The sequence below is a fragment of the Symphalangus syndactylus genome, chromosome 1 (assembly GCF_028878055.3).
Source record: "Symphalangus syndactylus isolate Jambi chromosome 1, NHGRI_mSymSyn1-v2.1_pri, whole genome shotgun sequence".
Taxonomy (NCBI): domain Eukaryota; kingdom Metazoa; phylum Chordata; class Mammalia; order Primates; family Hylobatidae; genus Symphalangus; species Symphalangus syndactylus.
The window spans coordinates 135,376,845-135,393,694 of NC_072423.2; the positions used below are offsets into that span (position 1 = coordinate 135,376,845).

The 16,850-nt window shown below is 44.3% G+C and overlaps 1 protein-coding gene across 6 annotated transcripts in view; it reads right to left on the bottom strand.

Moving 5' to 3' along the window:
• Positions 1-34: 34 nt before the first annotated feature.
• The window catches only part of RARB (retinoic acid receptor beta), a 775,478-nt gene continuing 758,662 nt past the window's right edge, over positions 35-16,850 (bottom strand). For 3 of the 6 annotated variants that reach the window (XM_055285582.2, XM_055285623.2, XM_055285613.2), the window contains 3 exons: positions 4,245-4,449; positions 3,274-3,432; positions 1,004-1,565 (listed from right to left, as the gene is read on the bottom strand). In XM_055285582.2, the coding sequence (XP_055141557.1) occupies positions 1,369-1,565; positions 3,274-3,432; positions 4,245-4,449 (561 nt within the window). In that variant the 3' untranslated portion in view covers positions 1,004-1,368. Of the gene's footprint in view, positions 1,566-3,273; positions 3,433-4,244; positions 4,450-16,850 lie in introns of all 6 variants that reach the window. The other 3 variants (XM_055285590.2, XM_055285600.2, XM_055285605.2) reach the window with 2 other exon arrangements.

The following is a 16,850-nucleotide window of genomic DNA, read 5'->3' on the forward strand; positions in this document are numbered from 1 at the left end:
GAAGATAAAGGTGTAGTAAAAGCTGCCACACACCTTTAAAATAAATATATTTTATTCTTTGCCAGGAGACTCCATGGAAAAAGGTAAACAGTATATGAACATAGAAAGCATTGTTAAACAAACAATCTTAATGTACAAACAGAGCCAGTGAAAGTACATCACAGACTTGCTAATATATATATATAAAAAAAAATTCCACTAGTGCTTAAATGAGAACTAAGAAACTGACACTTGTATCTGTTAACCACTCTACCACAGCTTTCACTCTGCTTCATAGTGATTGAACAAGGTCAAAGGAGGCAGATTCTATGCCTGTGTCTTTGGGAGTTAGTTAATATTAATTAGCCCCTTGGCATCAAGAAGGCTGGAAAAAAAAATCCCAATATCAGGCATGAATCAGGAAGGACACTAGAGTTACATGGTCCAGGTGGTAGACCAGCCTGCTAATTATCCCATGAAATTTCCCTAATGGCTTGTGAACAGGTAAACAAAAACTTAACACTGAAAAGTGTTTCTGCCTTGGAGGCTATCAATCAATCATTATTGTAAAAAATTTTTTTTTTTTTTTTAACTGTGTAGTTATGTCATTAAATGTCATTAAACAAGTAAACCACTTTTAGTTTAAAGTGACATTAACAGTTGAACAAATGACATTTGATTAACTGAACTGGCAGTTACACTGATACAGAATTCTCTTCTGCTAGTGCAGGGAATTGGTATACTTTTACTGGGCAACATGAAATAAAAGATGATGCAGTTTGAGAGCATCAGAAAGAGCAAAGACAAGCTTCCATACTAACTAAAGTAGAATATCTTCAGCCTTATCTTGTCATACTGTACAATAGTCCTGTTTCCTTACCTTGATGTCTTGACTATTCCATGAAAGCAAGACAAGACAGTTATCTTTTTGACCCTAGGTAGACGTGTACAGTAGTCTATTTCATAACCTTGGTGTCATGGTTATTTTGAGTATGCAAGACAAAAGGAAAGCACCAAACATACAGTATAGAAAGAACAGAGCCATACTTCTGTATGTACAAAGTCTTCAGAAACTTAACCAGGGGTAAATCATTTTGACTGGGTCTTTGCCATGCAATCTTGAGTGTTCAAAGAGGAAAATAGAAGCTTTTAACTAGTTTCTGCTTGCATGAAATAGCTGATTTTTTAGAATTTGAAAAGTTTGTATTTCTAGGTAAGTTACACAGTGAGGAGTATATATATTGATACATATGAAAACTTCTTGGTCCTTCTTGAGTTTTAATATATTTTCAGTCCAAAAACTAAGCAGCAGTAAAAATGTTTTTTTCTTGCATTTTAAATCCTGGAACTGAAGGGACTGGGGAATGTTTGAAGTAGCTAGAAAATGTCTTATTGCACGAGTGGTGACTGACTGACCCCACTGTTTTCCACTGAGCTGGGTGAGATGCTAGGACTGTGCTCTGCTGTGTTCCCACTTGAACTTGGGGTCAAGGGTTCATGTCCTTCAGAATTCTCCAGCATTTCTTGAATGAGAGGTGGCATTGATCCAGGAATTTCCATTTTCAAGGTAATTACACGCTCTGCACCTTTTCAAAAGAAATAATGGAAATCTGGTTAAGATAAGGAGTTAAGCTATGACAGATAACCAGGGACCAATTTTCATATATTTTAACAGAGGTGTTTCCTAAGATTCTTGCTTATGAATTATGAAATGTAGATACCAGGTGGCTTTTTGTTGAAAAGGATCCATCGATTACTATCACACTCATAAATACAAAGATAGATAAATGTATTTGGAATGGGAATTGCATCCACCAAAAATCATGTTAGTAACCAGCTCAGACTCACGGTATGTTGATGGAGAGGGTCTTTTTATGATCTGCTAGAACTTCATTCGTCTTCTATGCAAGCAATAACTGATACGATTGCTCCTTTTGATAACAGAAAATTATGCAAACAATGCCTCCCAGAGGCTATCCTTATTTTACATCATTAAAACATTTTTACTGTATGGAAAAGTAGCAGAGATATGGTGACGTTTAAATATGATGTCTTAGTCAGTTTCAGAAAATAACAATTTACAAAGAGAAGTTCCTGATGAAAGAAGTGTATCTTGAAAAAGGTTGATGCCAGTTACCCACAAACAGAGGAATTCACAATGTGCAGTGATTATTAACAACTTGATTTAGCAGCACTCTGTCCAGTACAATACCCACTAGGTAGCTAAATTTAAATTTGTTAAATAAAATGAGAAAAACAGTGCCTCAGTTGCATAAGCCACACCTCAAGTGCTCGAGAACCTCTTGTGTCTAGTGCTACTGAACTGGACAGTACGGATTATTTCCGTAATTGCAGTAAATTCTATTAGATATCACTAGTCTAGTCATCTATACAGAATGATAAGTTAAACAGCCTCATTTTTAAAAATCAAAGATACTGTATTGACAACCACACTGGTATCTGCTGTTTACTTCTACTCTTAATTCCATGCAAGGATGAATTCAGAATGCTCATCGAGGAGACCTCTTAGAAGGAGCACAAGAGTTAAGACTGCTTGTCAAACAAGTTCCCTGTGCTTTTAAGCACTTTCTGAAATACAGTTTATTCTTTGGCTAGCAAACATTTTCAGAGACGGAGTAAGTAGTCTTATGGGGAAAGGAGAATGACAACAGCCCATTTGGTACCAGGGATAGCTGCTGAGTTGTCTCTGTACATAGAAAAACCTTGCTGTTAAACACTCAACTGTGATACGGATCTAGGCACCTCTATTAATTGTTTGAGTTGCTACATAAACAGAAAATCACTAGGCAAAGAATATTTATACCTCTTAGGAAGGCAAGATTTCCTTTGCTTAGAAGTGTGCAGAAGAAAATCTGCCTATATACAAAAGAGCAATGGCTAAAGTGATTGAGAGAAACTTAACAAAGGGTTGGATATTCAAGAAAAACTGGAGTCAAGGTTACATAAACCAGAGATGTGTAGAAAGCTGGAATTAAATGTATGAACCTAGAAAATTAGCCTGTTATAGTACATTCTCTTGAAAACAATGTTTTTCTAATCAGTCATGAATTTTAAAGCTCTCGATCATTAAGATAATTGAATAGGGTAAGATTTGAGGTTTTTCTTTTTTTTTTTGAGAGGGGAGGGATACTATTTCCTTTTGATTTCAATGCGAAATGAGTTCCAAGACTTTAAAAGCAGCCATTGAACATCCTGAATTGAATAAAGCGACACAACCTGGTAAGGCCCTCAAGTCCACTGTGTGACTACAGTACTGAGAGCACAAAGACATACCTTTAGCACTGATGCTACGGAGATCTGTGATTTTCATTAAGATCTTTGGAAACATGTGAGGCTTGCTGGGTCGTCTTTTTCTGATATAAATTTTTAGTGCTTCCAGCAATGGTTCTTGTAGCTTATCTACTTTTGTCGGTTCCTCAAGGTCCTGACGGTCTAGATACCAGGAATAAAGTATTAAACAAAATCAGAATTTATGCCTTTTTCCCCTCTTCCTTGTTTCCTTATTTCTACTGTTATGAGTTCATTAATTTGGTAACTCAATTACATACACAAATTTGCAGACTTATGCAGTTGCTTTAAGCAGTGATACTTGAAAAAAAAAAAAATCGCCCCCCCTTGGTAGTATAAACATTTTGATAGCTGGTTGCTTTTGTCCCAGGGAAAGAATTACCTCCTGTGACCAGAAGGTGTCACTACTGAACTGAATTAAAACAAATCTTGAGAAGGATGGTTATTTTAGCACAAAGTTAATCTGCTCCTTAATTAAAACCATTACTTTTTAACCACTTACGATTCAGCCTCCTATAGGCCAGTAGGGGTCACTACAAAGAAGAAAGCTAAATTTTAACCCAGTCCTGCAAGGGTTGGTGGGAGGGCCCAGCCAAATACTTGTATGCCTACCCACTAGATAACAAACAGCACATACAAGTCCCTTGTCATCATTCAAATGTCCCCAGACAATTCATTTTACAATAGTGTGATCCTGCCTTTAACAGAAAAACAAAACCTGTGGCAAATGGAGTAATAGCTTTTTGGGGTTTCTTTCTGAGCAGAAGGATCCCAAATACCATTAGTTAACTTGTAACAATATGGAAAAATACAATGAAACCAGTAGTATGCCTGGCTTTATTCACATCTTTTCCCATGTAAAACAACTCTAAAAGGGAAGTGAGGAATTTTTCACAAATTACAAGTATAAACTGTTCTTCATGGACTTTCTTGAGGCTTTTCTACATAGTTGGTACCTCCACAGATTAAGCAGATGGCACTGAGAAGGCCTGTTTCTGTGTCATCCATTTCCAAAGGCAGGAGCTGGTTGGCAAAGGTGAACACAAGGTCAGTCAGAGGACCAAATCCAGCATTGTGCATCTGAGTTCGATTTAGGGTAAGGCCGTCTGAGAAAGTCATGGTGTCTTGTTCTGGGGTATACCTGGTGCAAATTCTAAGAATCTGGAAGGAAAAAAAAAATTATGGATGTTCTAAGCCATCCTGTCCTGAAATCATCAATCAGATGTAAGCAGGAAATAACATGAAGATTTCCAAGGAGCTCTTACATCACATGGGGCAGTCTGTCCCCCTTTCACATGTTGAATGTCTTCTTTAGCTCTTTCATTAAGAGACTACAGAAGTCAAAACCCAGGCGCTAAAGTTTTTTAGGAAACACTAAACAGGACACAAAAAATTTTGAGAAATATCTTCTTAAAAGTAATTCATTATTTGACTCAAATTTACTGAGTACCTAATTATGTCCCAGGCACTGTGCCAGGTGCTGGAGATAAAAAAAAAAAAATGAATAAGATTCTATGTTTTAAGAGCTTACAGTCTACAATAAATGACAATTTATTAAATGCGTAGTATATATCAAGTTTTGTACATACCCTACATTCAGTCTTTCAAACAGCTTGGTAAAGTGAATATTATTTTATAAATGAAGGACTTAAGGCTCAGAAACGTTAGGTGATGTGCCCAGTGTCACATAGTTAACATGTAACTGAATCTGACTCAAACCCAAGTTAGGCTCTCTCTCCCATGATGCCTCTGATCACACGGTTACACAGACAGCTGTAATACAGGGGACATGAGTGAAACCAGCAAGGTACTAGGGAGTTCAGAAAAAGGGAAGCTCAGAAATAGCCAAGAGGAAATCAAGGGCAGATCCATAAAGAGGTGGCATTTCAACCGAACCCTAAAGTGTAGGCAGGATTTCTACAGGCAAAAAGCCTGAGTCACTCTGCCAGAGTCTCCCAGTCCCACCCAGTGTATGCTTGACACATAACCCTGTTGGCCCCCTGGGGCGCCAGCTACTAAGGAGACTCCTGCTCACTGCCCTGTGCCTCTAGGCCTCACTCAGAGCAAAACAAACTAAAAATGCCTTGCTTCTGTAGATACTCAATCCTGGTTCATGTTTCCACTGCCCTATTAAGCCTAAATGCTGGTAAGGAGCTCTGTGTATTCCAGAGCACTTCCCACCCAGAACCACATTTCTGCACCAACAATAAAGGGTCTCTGCTGACCAGGTTTCCATACTTGACTTTTCCCTCTGAAAAAGTTTCAGAGCTGCTTGAAGCACAGAGAGAAATGAATCCCAACTAGACAAACGTGAATAACTCAGTAGGTTGAAGAAGTTGAGAGTTTTTCCCAGATAATGGCACTTAATTTGACTGGGTATAGTCCTGTGAATGTCCACCTCAGTGTCAACCTACAGGAGGACAGATGTGATCAGAAAGGCCTGCATTATTCCTGTTACATGGCCATGTGCAGAGAGGAGTGGCCTCTGAGGAAGACACAGGACCTCTACCTAGGAGGGGTAGTAAAGCCCTCTCCATCCTGCCCATATTCCCATCAGGTCTCCTAAAACAAAAACTTCTGTCAAATCTCTCATCTTATCAGGGAAACACTGGGGGTTTGGGACCAGGACACTTCCCATGGGGAAGACAGTCCTATCTGATTGGTGGTGGATCCACAAGAGCCTCAAACCCACCGGACCACATGAACCATGATGGGACAGTTGCACTGCAATGGTCACATGCTTTTGGGTTCTCTAAATCTCCAAGGCAGTGACCTAGGAGCCAGCCTTCTCCCTACACAAAGGACTCCAGCGTGGATATGGAGGAAGGCACCAGGACATCCTATAGAGTGAGGGTGCAGCGCCTCTGTTGGTATATATTTTTAAAAGTCTGACTTCAGTCTTATTGGTTAAAACTCCGAGAGGAAAACTGTGAATGAGTAAGACTCTTCATCCCTAACATACAGTAATAGCTAATGTTTTATTGATCACCTACCAGGTACCATACTAAACACTAGTATATTATTTCTCCTATCAACCCATGAGTTGTTACTATTAGCTGGGGAAACAAATCTGAATAGCTTATGCTAGGTCACATAAGCTAGTAGAATGATTTGATTTTGGCTATCTTTTTCTAGAACCTGTGCTTTTAACCATTGCTCCATAGCTGCCTCATTTTCTCTCCATGCCAGTACTCAAACCTAGACACCTCTCTAAGGTTAGATAACCTTTAGCCCAGTACTGATTTCTATATCAGCCTTACTGGGCACTTTTGTGCAGCACATAACTGCATAACTATTCACGGTGGCCTACCTGGTGTAGAGGGGTACAGAGCTTGTGGCCTGGAAACAGAAACTTCATTTTATATTGGGAGGGGTGGTAGAGATATCTAAATCAGGACATGTCCTCAAACTTCTTAATGTTCCTACTATATGATCAAGTGGCATAGTGAATTAGCAATTGATCGTTAATGTGAGTGGTTCTCAAAACACTACCATGATTGCTCTTCATTGGATGGGTGGTTATTTTCACCTCCCAGATACTTGCCCAGGGGCCTTTCTGAGCTAGCCCAGCCATTTCCACTGGGTTTTTCACTTCATCTTGGTAACTGATGGGGTATGAAGCCATTCCCAATGTCAGAGCAGTAACAAAACCCAGAGGTCATTGGGCATAAAGCCTCACATTTCCCCTGAAAGCCCTGAGAAGTGTGGTGCCCAAGATCACACAAGCAATGGTGCTAGAGCCTAGAATACAGGTCTCCCAATCCCCAGCCTGATGTTCCTTCAACTACCTGGAGAAACATTAGGAAATACTGCCTATGCAGAGAGTTATCAAGTGACAAAGTTAGCACTTTGGGAGGCCAAGGCGGATGGATCATCTGCAGCCAGGAACTCGAGACCAGCCTGGCCCACATGGTGAAATCTGTCTCTACCAAAAAGTACAAAAATTAGCCAGGCCTGGTGAAGCGCACCTGTAGTCCCAGCTACTGGGGAGGCTGAGGTTGGAAAATCGCTTGAACTGGGAGGGGGAGGTTGCAGTGAGCTGGGATCACGCCACTGCACTTCAGCCTGGGCGACAGAGTGAGACCCTGTCTCAACAACAACAACCACAACAACAAAGTTAGTATGCTCAATATTTATGGGCCCCAAATCCTGGGATATGTTTCTAGTCTGGAATCAAATGGGTACTAAATAAGTCTTTGCAGCTTTAACATGCCTCCAAGAAATGAATGCATGAGATCTGTCCCCTGCAAAAATGAAAGAATCCAGAGATTTGTCGGAAAGGAACAGAAGACCAGGATTTAGGACTTTGCAAATTGCCAATAACTCACTTAGAAATCCATATCCAAACTGCAGCCCTCAAATGTTTCTAACGATTCTATTCGAAAAGGTTTTCCTCCTCAAAAGTTAGAATGTATTTGGATTCTGATGAGGCATTTAAACTATGTTCTGTTGCCTCTCTTCCGAGAAAGTTCAAAGCCGAAACCAAGTACAACTGGTACATCGAGGGGAATGCACATGGCCTGAGAAGGAAGACTGCTCAATGTCTTCTTTTATGTGAGGAGCCTCCATTCCCTGCCCCGGCCCCAGCCTGAAACAGGACGGCCCCCATGTGAAAAAGGCATCCTCCTCACTGCTTCCGGCTGGTTCTGTCTCTGGAGAGAACCCAAGTCGCTTCATTTTGTCACACTAAAGTCAAATGCCAGTGGCAACCACCAAGTACTTCTCCAGGATTAAAACACTCTTTGTCTGAAAGGAAGGCATCTCATCTGGAAAGACCAGCATGCAGGCCCCATGAGATGGGTAAAAATAGCCTAGGCCAGGCTGTCTCACCAAAGCAAGGCCCTGCTGGACAACACAAAGCTCCAGTTGATGGTCAAAGTTGATCCTCCTCAGGGAAAAAAGAGCCTTCTCTTCTTGCCATCAGCAAAGACAACTGTGCATCTCTCTACTGCTTTTGATGGGAGTGTGTGTTCGGTGTGTGTCCTGGGGGAGGCCTGCTTGATAACGGAACCCTGGAAGAATCTGATGATGCGGGACCCCAGAGGCAGAGCCAGGGACTTGTCCACCAAGCTGCCATCACCTCTCTTATGGTGAGGGCCTCTGAAGTGATCCCTTATTTCTATTCCTGCTCGAGTACTACGCGGTCAATCCACCACAGCAGCCAGAGCATGTTGTCCAAAATGTTCATCAGAGGAGAAAACTCCTCAAATGGCTTCTAGTCACCTTCAGAATAAAATCCAAACTTCTTTCTGTGGCCTCAGTGGCCTCTCCCTACCTTGCCAACGTCAACTACCCCTCCTTTCCTTTGCTCATGAACTTCTGGCCATCTTGGTCTTCTTTGTGCAGCTTCAATGACTCACTGCTGAGGCAAAGTGTTTACCCTTGCTTTTCCCTCTGGCTTCAATGCTTTTCCCTGATCTTCACATGGCTCTTTTCTCAGAGTTCAACTTAAACGTCACCTCCTCTAAAGCCTCAGTGAAAATGCTTTCTAAAACCCGTTATTTTCTATCCCACCACCCTTTTGGTTTTTGGAATAAGAAATAGCGTTGTTTTAAAACTGAGGTATAACGTGTGGTGGTTTAAAAATATGTGTGCAAATTCTTTGATCCTACTCCCTTTAAGGGGTGGAGCTTAATTCCCCTCCCCTTGAGCGTGGCCTGGACTTAGTGATTTGCTTTCAACAAATAAATAGAATATGGTGAAAGTGATGGTGTGTGACTTCTGAAACTAGGTCACAAAAAGCATTGTCACTTCCTTCTTGCTCTCTCTTGAATCTCTTGCTCTGGGGATGCTAGCTGACATTTCAAGAGGACAGTTAACCAGCCCCATGGACAGGTCCACAGAGGAAGAAACTGAGTCCTCCCATCAATAACCAGCACTACATTCCTAGACAAATGTGATGAGCGACTTTGGAGGCAGAGAGCTTCCAGCCTCTGGAATTCTTTAGATGACTGCAGCTCTGGCTGGGGTCTCGATTGCTATTTCATGACAGATACCGAGCCAGAACCACCCAATGAAGTCAGTACCAGATTCCTGACCCACTGTGACTATAGGAGATAATAATGCTTATGTTTTAAGCTGCTAAGTTTTGTGGTATTTTGTTACACTGCAATAGATAATGAATACAGCACACATGCCTGGAGCTGTACACAAATCTCAAGAGTACAGCTTAAGGCATTTTCCCTAACCATAAACCTGTGCAACTACTACCTAGATCAAGATATGAATATTTCCAGCACCTACCAGCTCCTTTGACTCCTCCTAATCAAACCTCTTCCTTAAAAGTAACCATTATTTTGACCTATATTCCTACAAGTTAGTTTTGCAAGTTCTTGAACTTCAGATCAATGGAATCATACAGAATATTCTCTTTTGTGTCTGCTTTTATTCACTCACTATTCTCTGTGCGATTCACCCATATGAGTGTACACAGCAATAGTTCATTCTTTTTCACTGCTGTGTAGTATTCCACAATGCAAACCACCACCCTATTTTCTTTTCTTCATAGCAGTTGTCACGATCTGAGTTTCCTGGCCTATCTCCCTTCTAGAATATGAGCTCTGAGAATGAGACTGCTCTTTACCTGTCTTGCTCTCTGCTGTGTCTTTAATATCTAGAACAGTGTCCTCCACACAGCAGGTGGTTAATGAATATTTATTGAATGAATAAACTGAATTCCTTCATCAGACTCTCTTCTATCTTGTAAACATCAGAGGGAGGCATCAAGGGATCGCCCAGTTTTCAGGCAAAGGAGAAAGCTCAGGTTGCTCACCCATCTCGATCACTCTACACTGATTGTGTTTGGCAACATGTGGGCAGATCCTGATCTGATTTGACAATTTATCCCCATATGCCTGTGGGGATGTTTAAGTAGTGATACTAGTAACAATGTTTAAGTAGTGATACTAATAACAAAGGCACATGCAGCGCATATAGTGTCTGTTGTGATGAGCTCATGGGAACAAAATGTTTTCCCCAATGGGACCTGTAGCCAGCCTGCCTTAACCGAGGAGAAAATACAGATGTTAGAAGCAGCAGGAGTCCCTTGTTACTGTTACTGTCTCTGTTTTGTAGACCAGCACTCTAGCAGCCATTGTTTTGCAATGTTAAGAGAAATAGATGGAATTATTTTAATAATCTATTTTAACTTAAGATGTCCAAATTATTTTTGTTTCAACATGTAATCAATACAAAAAAAACCATTAAGGAATTATTATACATGCTTAAATACTAAGTCTCTAAAAGACAGTGTTTATTTTGCAATACACACTTCACACCAGGCACATTTCAAGGTGCTCATGAGCTACAGCTGCCTTGCAGCTGCTGAACTAGACAGCACAGACCCAGGTGCTATTGCCTAGCAGCTCAGACACAACACTTCACAAAGGCAGCCTAGGCTTACTCCAGACTGATGATTACAGCTTATTTAAAGTTCCTGGCACACTTACTATGTGCCAGGAACTAATTAACTCAATTCTTTATTCCAGCAACCGAAGTGGGGAGGAGCTGCTATTCTACTTATTCAATTGGTGAGGAAACTGAGGCTTAGAGAGGTCAGTTAGCTTCCCTAAGTTCACTCAGCTCCTAAATGGCAGAGCTGGGATTTGAACCCAGGGAGTTGGACTGCAAAGCCCACCCTCTTAACCGCTACACTGGCTACCCCATAGCAATTCCTGGTGCCTCATGGGGTAATCGTGCCACATCTACAGGTGGGTAAGCTGAGGCTAGGAGAGACCCAGAGCCTCCTCCTGATGGCACAGATGCCCAGGCACAATGCTGAAGCCTGAGCCCAGGCTGTGGGGCTCCAAGCCCAGAGCTCGCTCCCCACCAGCCTGGGCTCTTGTCTCTACTGAGTCCCCAGGAAGGGGAGAGGGAGCGACAGGTTCACGTGGGAACGGCCCTCCATGGCTCTACAGCTGTACAGTCTCCAGGGCCTCAAAGAGCCACAAATCACATTTTGAAGTTACACAGGCCGTCACTTTTGCGTCACCAGAAGGAAGGTGCTGCCGTGACTGGCATGGGAATATTTTCCTTGGGGGCAGTAAGGGCAGTGGGTGGCAGGACTCAGGAAGCCGTGTGTCTTGTAGGGAAAGACTTAAATTTTGCAGCCTTAACAGGTGTGATATTCCAAAAGCAGCGTATATGCTGGAATTTGAATTTTGACTTTTAATTCATTTGCTCATTCATTCATTCACAAATATTCACTAAATCCCCCTTTTGAGCCTGCAACCCTGCCACAGCGATCAACCCTAAGATGGTTCCTGCTATCACTGAGACAACAGACTGGGGGAGAAGCTGCTGGGAAATGCACCTGCAATTACGCTATGCCTTAAGAGCTTGGGACAGACCTGCAGTGTGAGGGAGGAATCGGGTGGCTGGTCGAGGAAGGCTTTTCTGAAGAGATGGCATTTCAGCTGAGATGAGGAATAGGCCAGGAAGAACACGAGGAGAAGAGGGTGGGTAACCTAGACAGAGGGAACGGGATGTAAAAAGGCTGGGTGCCAGGAGGTGATAGAGCAGAGAGAGGCACCCTTGTGAGTTGGGGCAGATGGGCAGCTAGATTTTCCAGTCGCGCTCTTTCACCCCGCCTGGCCTGCCCCCAGTTTTACAGCAGTATTTACCTCCTTCACCCATCCCACCCACCCAGTCCTGGCTCCACACTGAGCCTGCTCCCCTTCAGCTTGCCCAACCTGTTGAATGTGGGCTCTGAAGGCAGCTTGCCTGGGTTCAACATCTGGCTCCACTGTTTACTAGCTGTGCGACCTGGGGAAAGTCATTTCCCCTCTCTGAGCTTTCTCCCGTGTTGACAAATACAATCAGTCCCGGTTCCAGCTTTGAGAAACATAGGCAATGGCTCTTTTACAGGAGCAACCCCGGCAGAGGCAAGATGGCATGAGCCCCGGTCCAGGAAGGAAGGACCCTCTCGCTGCTTCTGCTGAGTGGCCTGGTTGCACCACCCATGCATCACTGTGACATACCAGCTTTCCCCATCATTTGCCCACGGGGCTGATATGAAAACCCTGTCTTCAGAATCACAAGTGAATCATTATCCCTTGCTGTGTTCCCACACGGTTTAATTTCATTGTAAAAAATACAGCTACTTAATGAATTCACCACAGTCTTTAAACAAACCCTGACAAAGCAAGTCATTTTCTCATCCGAAAATTGTTCAAGGTTTTCTACTTTGCAAAAGCAATTTTGCCCTCCTTTATCCAGAGGCTGGAAACTCTCCCGGGGGAGCTCTACGGGTCTTTGGCTTCCCCTTGGGCCTCAGCTGCCTCACCTGCAAAATGTGGACAATAACAAGACCCTCCCTGAGGGCACAGTGCAACTTAACAATAATACTCAGCAAAACTGAGGCCTGTAGGGTGCCACGCACTGTTCCAAGCTCTACGTGCCACCTCATTTCATGCTTTCTAGAGCCTGAAAGGAAGCTTCTATTGCCATCTTCATTGTAAATACGAGGAAACTGAGGCTCAGAGAGGGAAGTAACTTTCCCAAGGTCACACAGCTAGTAAGCAGCAGAGCCAGATTTTGAACCCAGGCAAGCTAGTCTCAGAGCCCACATTCAACAGATGGTGCAAGCTGAAGGAAAGCAGGATCAATGTGGAGCCAGGATTGGGTGCAGTGGGCTGGGGGGCGGTGAGTGGAGGAGATAAATACTGTGGCAAAAGTAGGGGCAGGCCAGGCGGGGATGGAGAGCTTGACTGTAGAGTCCAACAGGGCAAGGACTCTCCACTCTGCCGTCGCACATCCACAAAGTAAGTGCTCAGTAAATACGTGTGAGAATCATGACTTCAACCAACATTAACGCAGTGCTACATGACAAGACAGAGCAAACGTTTAAACCAAAAGGCAGACTGCGGTACACCTCTGCTCAAAACCCAGTGACTCTATAGGGTACCAAGAAGGAGAATCTGTGCACGATCACAGGCCCCACTCCGGGATCTAAGGTCTCGCCGGCCCCTGCAGGCTCACTCCCTTCCAGGCACACTCACTTCCTCCAACCTGCCGGGGCTTCCTCTGCCCCAGGGCCTTTGAACTCCACTCTGTCTAGGCTCCCCATGACTCACACACCCCTCCCATCAGGGTCTTTTCTTGGGCCTGGCTCTTTCTGGGAATCACTGGGAAATTGTTTCTTCCTTCAGGTTTCTTCAAATGCCACCTGTGTCTGAGCTACAGAAACAAGCCCCAGCCCTCCTTTGTTGTCCTCCGTCCCTGATTCGGCTTCTGTTCTCCTTTGTTGCATGTAAGATGCTGTCTAATCTGTGTATCTGCTTGCTTACTGTCTGTGTCCCCCCAGGAGAAGGTCGGCTCCATGAGGGTTGGGGTTTTAGCTTGGTTCCCTCTGCTGCCTCCTCAGAGCCTAGAATAGTACCCGGCACACAGTAGGTCATCAACAGATATTTGCAGAAGGAAGAAGAGAAGGAAGGGAGGGAGGGAAGGGGGGTGGAGGGAGACAAGAGGCAGAGAAACCAAAGTCTGACCACCTCAAGGTTTGTTTTTATGATTTTTGTTTTAAGTTGAGAGAGACTTGAACCTAATTACGTGCAGAGGAGAAGAGGCAGGTGAGAGGGAGTGCAAGAAAAGGCATAAATGAGACAAAGGAGATCGAACGAGAAGGAAACATGAGGGCAGAGCCAGGTGAAGGGGTCACTCCTGCTCCCGGGCTCCCTCGCTTGCCTGAACACAGCCCTAGGATGCTACCAACTCTTGAGTGAAGAAAGAAACATAAAAAACCCATCTGCAGTAGTTATGAAGAGGCTGCCTATCTTAATAGAGACATTTTTGGCTACTGGCTTCTGTGGGAAAACATGAAACTCAAAGTGTGGCCTCAGAATCTTCTGGCCCCAACCTTGAGAAGGAAGCCCGGCTGTGGGCTGCCCACCAAATGGTCCCCACCGGGCAGAGGCTAGGATGGGAAATTCCCCTGGAAGGGGAGCAAGGGCGGGACAGGTGAGGCCTTCCATCCCTGTCTGCCTGTATTATGAGGCCTCTCACCTCATGATTCTGAATCAACCCTTCCTGGAGAGCCTCGGCTGCATGTCCCGCAGCTGACCGCATCTTCCGGTGAAAGTGCCAGCCCTGGCAGGCATACAGTCAGAAATATTACCTTGTCTTGTTGAGAGACCACACACAACACAACAAGACACGTGCCTCTGAACAGGTGGTACTCAATCAGGGCTGGTGACCCTTGAGACAGCCTGGATTTCCTTTCTAGGGTCTGAGAATAACCTCAGCCTGGGTCTGTCTGTCTGTCCATCCGCCTGGTTACTCTGTCCCACTCTATCCATATATCAATGACTTAGATAAGAAGATTCTTCTAAACAGCTCTGCCAGTTAATATTCTCATTCAAAATATGCTCTTTGAACTTGTGTACTTTCAGGATCTTGCGATTATTTGCCTTTGCTACAAATTCTTTGAAACAAGCTCTTGCCTAGGGCCAAATGGGTATTCCTTCAAGCTTTGTCTGGTATGACTGGAGGTCTTTGCCCTTTAACTATCAGGACATTTTGCTCCCCGGCCTATTGCACCCCAACCCAGACTCCTCACCCCCATGGCCCAGGAAGGAGTGGTTGAAGGTTTCCTGATTCCCACCACAGGGCTGAAATTGCCCACGTTAACCCAAATTTGGCCTTACTGTCAACATCATTGGCTAAGTACCTACTACATGCTAGGTATTACAGCTGTTAATATATTTAATCCCATTTAAGTAATTACCTTATTTAATGCCTTGTTGATTTGCATTTCTATTTTATACATAGGTAAACAGAGGCTTAGAGAAGTTAAATAACTTCACCAAGGTCACAAAAACTGGTTTCTGTTCTACCTGACTCTACCAAGGGGCTAATGGCTAATTCTTGGATCCATGGGGCTGGAAGAGTGCTGCAGGATTCAGTGTAGGCTGAGATGTGGGAAGAGAGCTGCTGGAGGCAGGAAGGGGATTTCTAAATTGAGGAAGGGGATTTAAATCTTGTGGAGACTGCATCCTGATCACTAAGTGTGTGGCCGTGCAGAAATAAGACACTTTCCCGGAGGATCTCAAAGCCTACCTCTCACTCCATATGTTGTGGCTGAGTATCACAAACTGTCATCATCTGGCAACTAGACAAAAGAAGGATTAAGAAACAAGCAGAAGGTCAAGGTCAGAGTCTGAGGCCTGGGAAGGCTCCAGGCCCTGCTGGGTGGCTGCGTGATGCAGGGCTGTCAGAATGACACAGCACTGCTTGCTGTGGACTTGATTTGCTGTGAGTCACCTCACAGACCACTCAGACACTGTGGTGGTAACTCCAGTCTCTGCTAATATCTTGGAAGTGTTATGAGGTTTAGGGGAAATTCTACTGAGTGTTAAATTTTAAGTTCTTGTCAGGAAAGCATTAAAAGGCCCAGTAATTTACATTCATTATTCTTTTTTTTTTTTTTTTTTTTGAGACGGAGTCTCGCTCTGTCACCCAGGCTGGAGTGCAGTGGCGCAGTCTCGGCTCACTGCAAGCTCCGCCTCCTGGGTTCACGCCATTCTCCTGCCTCAGCCTCTCCGAGTAGCTGGGACTACAGGCGCCCGCCACCACGCCCGGCTAATTTTTTGTATTTTTAGTAGAGACGGGGTTTCACTGTGGTCTCGATCTCCTGACCTCGTGATCCACCCGCTTCGGCCTCCCAAAGTGCTGGGATTACAAGCGTGAGCCACCGCACCCGGCTTACATTCATTATTCTAATAGCTCATTGTTGACATCATTATTGATTTGCCCAAATTGTCTCTGTTACTCTCTGGTGGTCTAGCTTGTTCTCTCACTGGTGGCCCACAACTCTCTCATCTCTGCTATCCCTAAGGGCTCCTGTTTATGCTTCTTATCCTCTTTTACATCCTCTTAGGCCTGGAGGTAGCGCAGTACCACTCTGGCTCTATACCCACTCCACCCCCGATCTTGCACCAACCCCATCTGTGACCTTGGGAAGATCCCTGCCCTCCTGTCTTTGTCAGTTCAGGCTACTATAACAGAGACCTGGCCCCTTAAACAACAACATTTGCTTCTCCTAGGTCTAGAGGCTGGAAGTCTGAGGTCAGGGAGCCGGCATGGCTGGGTTCCTGGTGAGGGCTCTCCTCTTAGGTTGCAGCTGCCCTCCTGCTATATCCTCACAAGGCAGAGAAAGGGAGCTCTGGTGGCTTCATCTCCTTATAAGGGCACTAATTTCATCTTGGGGCTCCACCCTGTAACCTCAACTAAACCTAATCACCCCCACCAAAAGGCCCCACCTCCTAATACCATCACATTGGGAATTAAGGCTTCAACATATACATTTTGGGAGGATGCAAATATTCAGTCATAGCATGTCTGTGGGCCTCAGTTTCCTCACCTGTATAAAGGGGATCCCTGATGCCCCTTGGCTCCCTGCCCTGCTCACACTACTGCTTCTAGAGCCTTAAAGAGGGTAAGGGTGTCAGCACACTTTGTCTTCCACGGGCTGGATGTCCACCCTCTCTTTCCCTGGTGGGGGCTTCAGGCTGGGACTGTTTCCTTGGCTGGGAGCAGCTTCCATTAGACGTATGTATGCAGAGAGG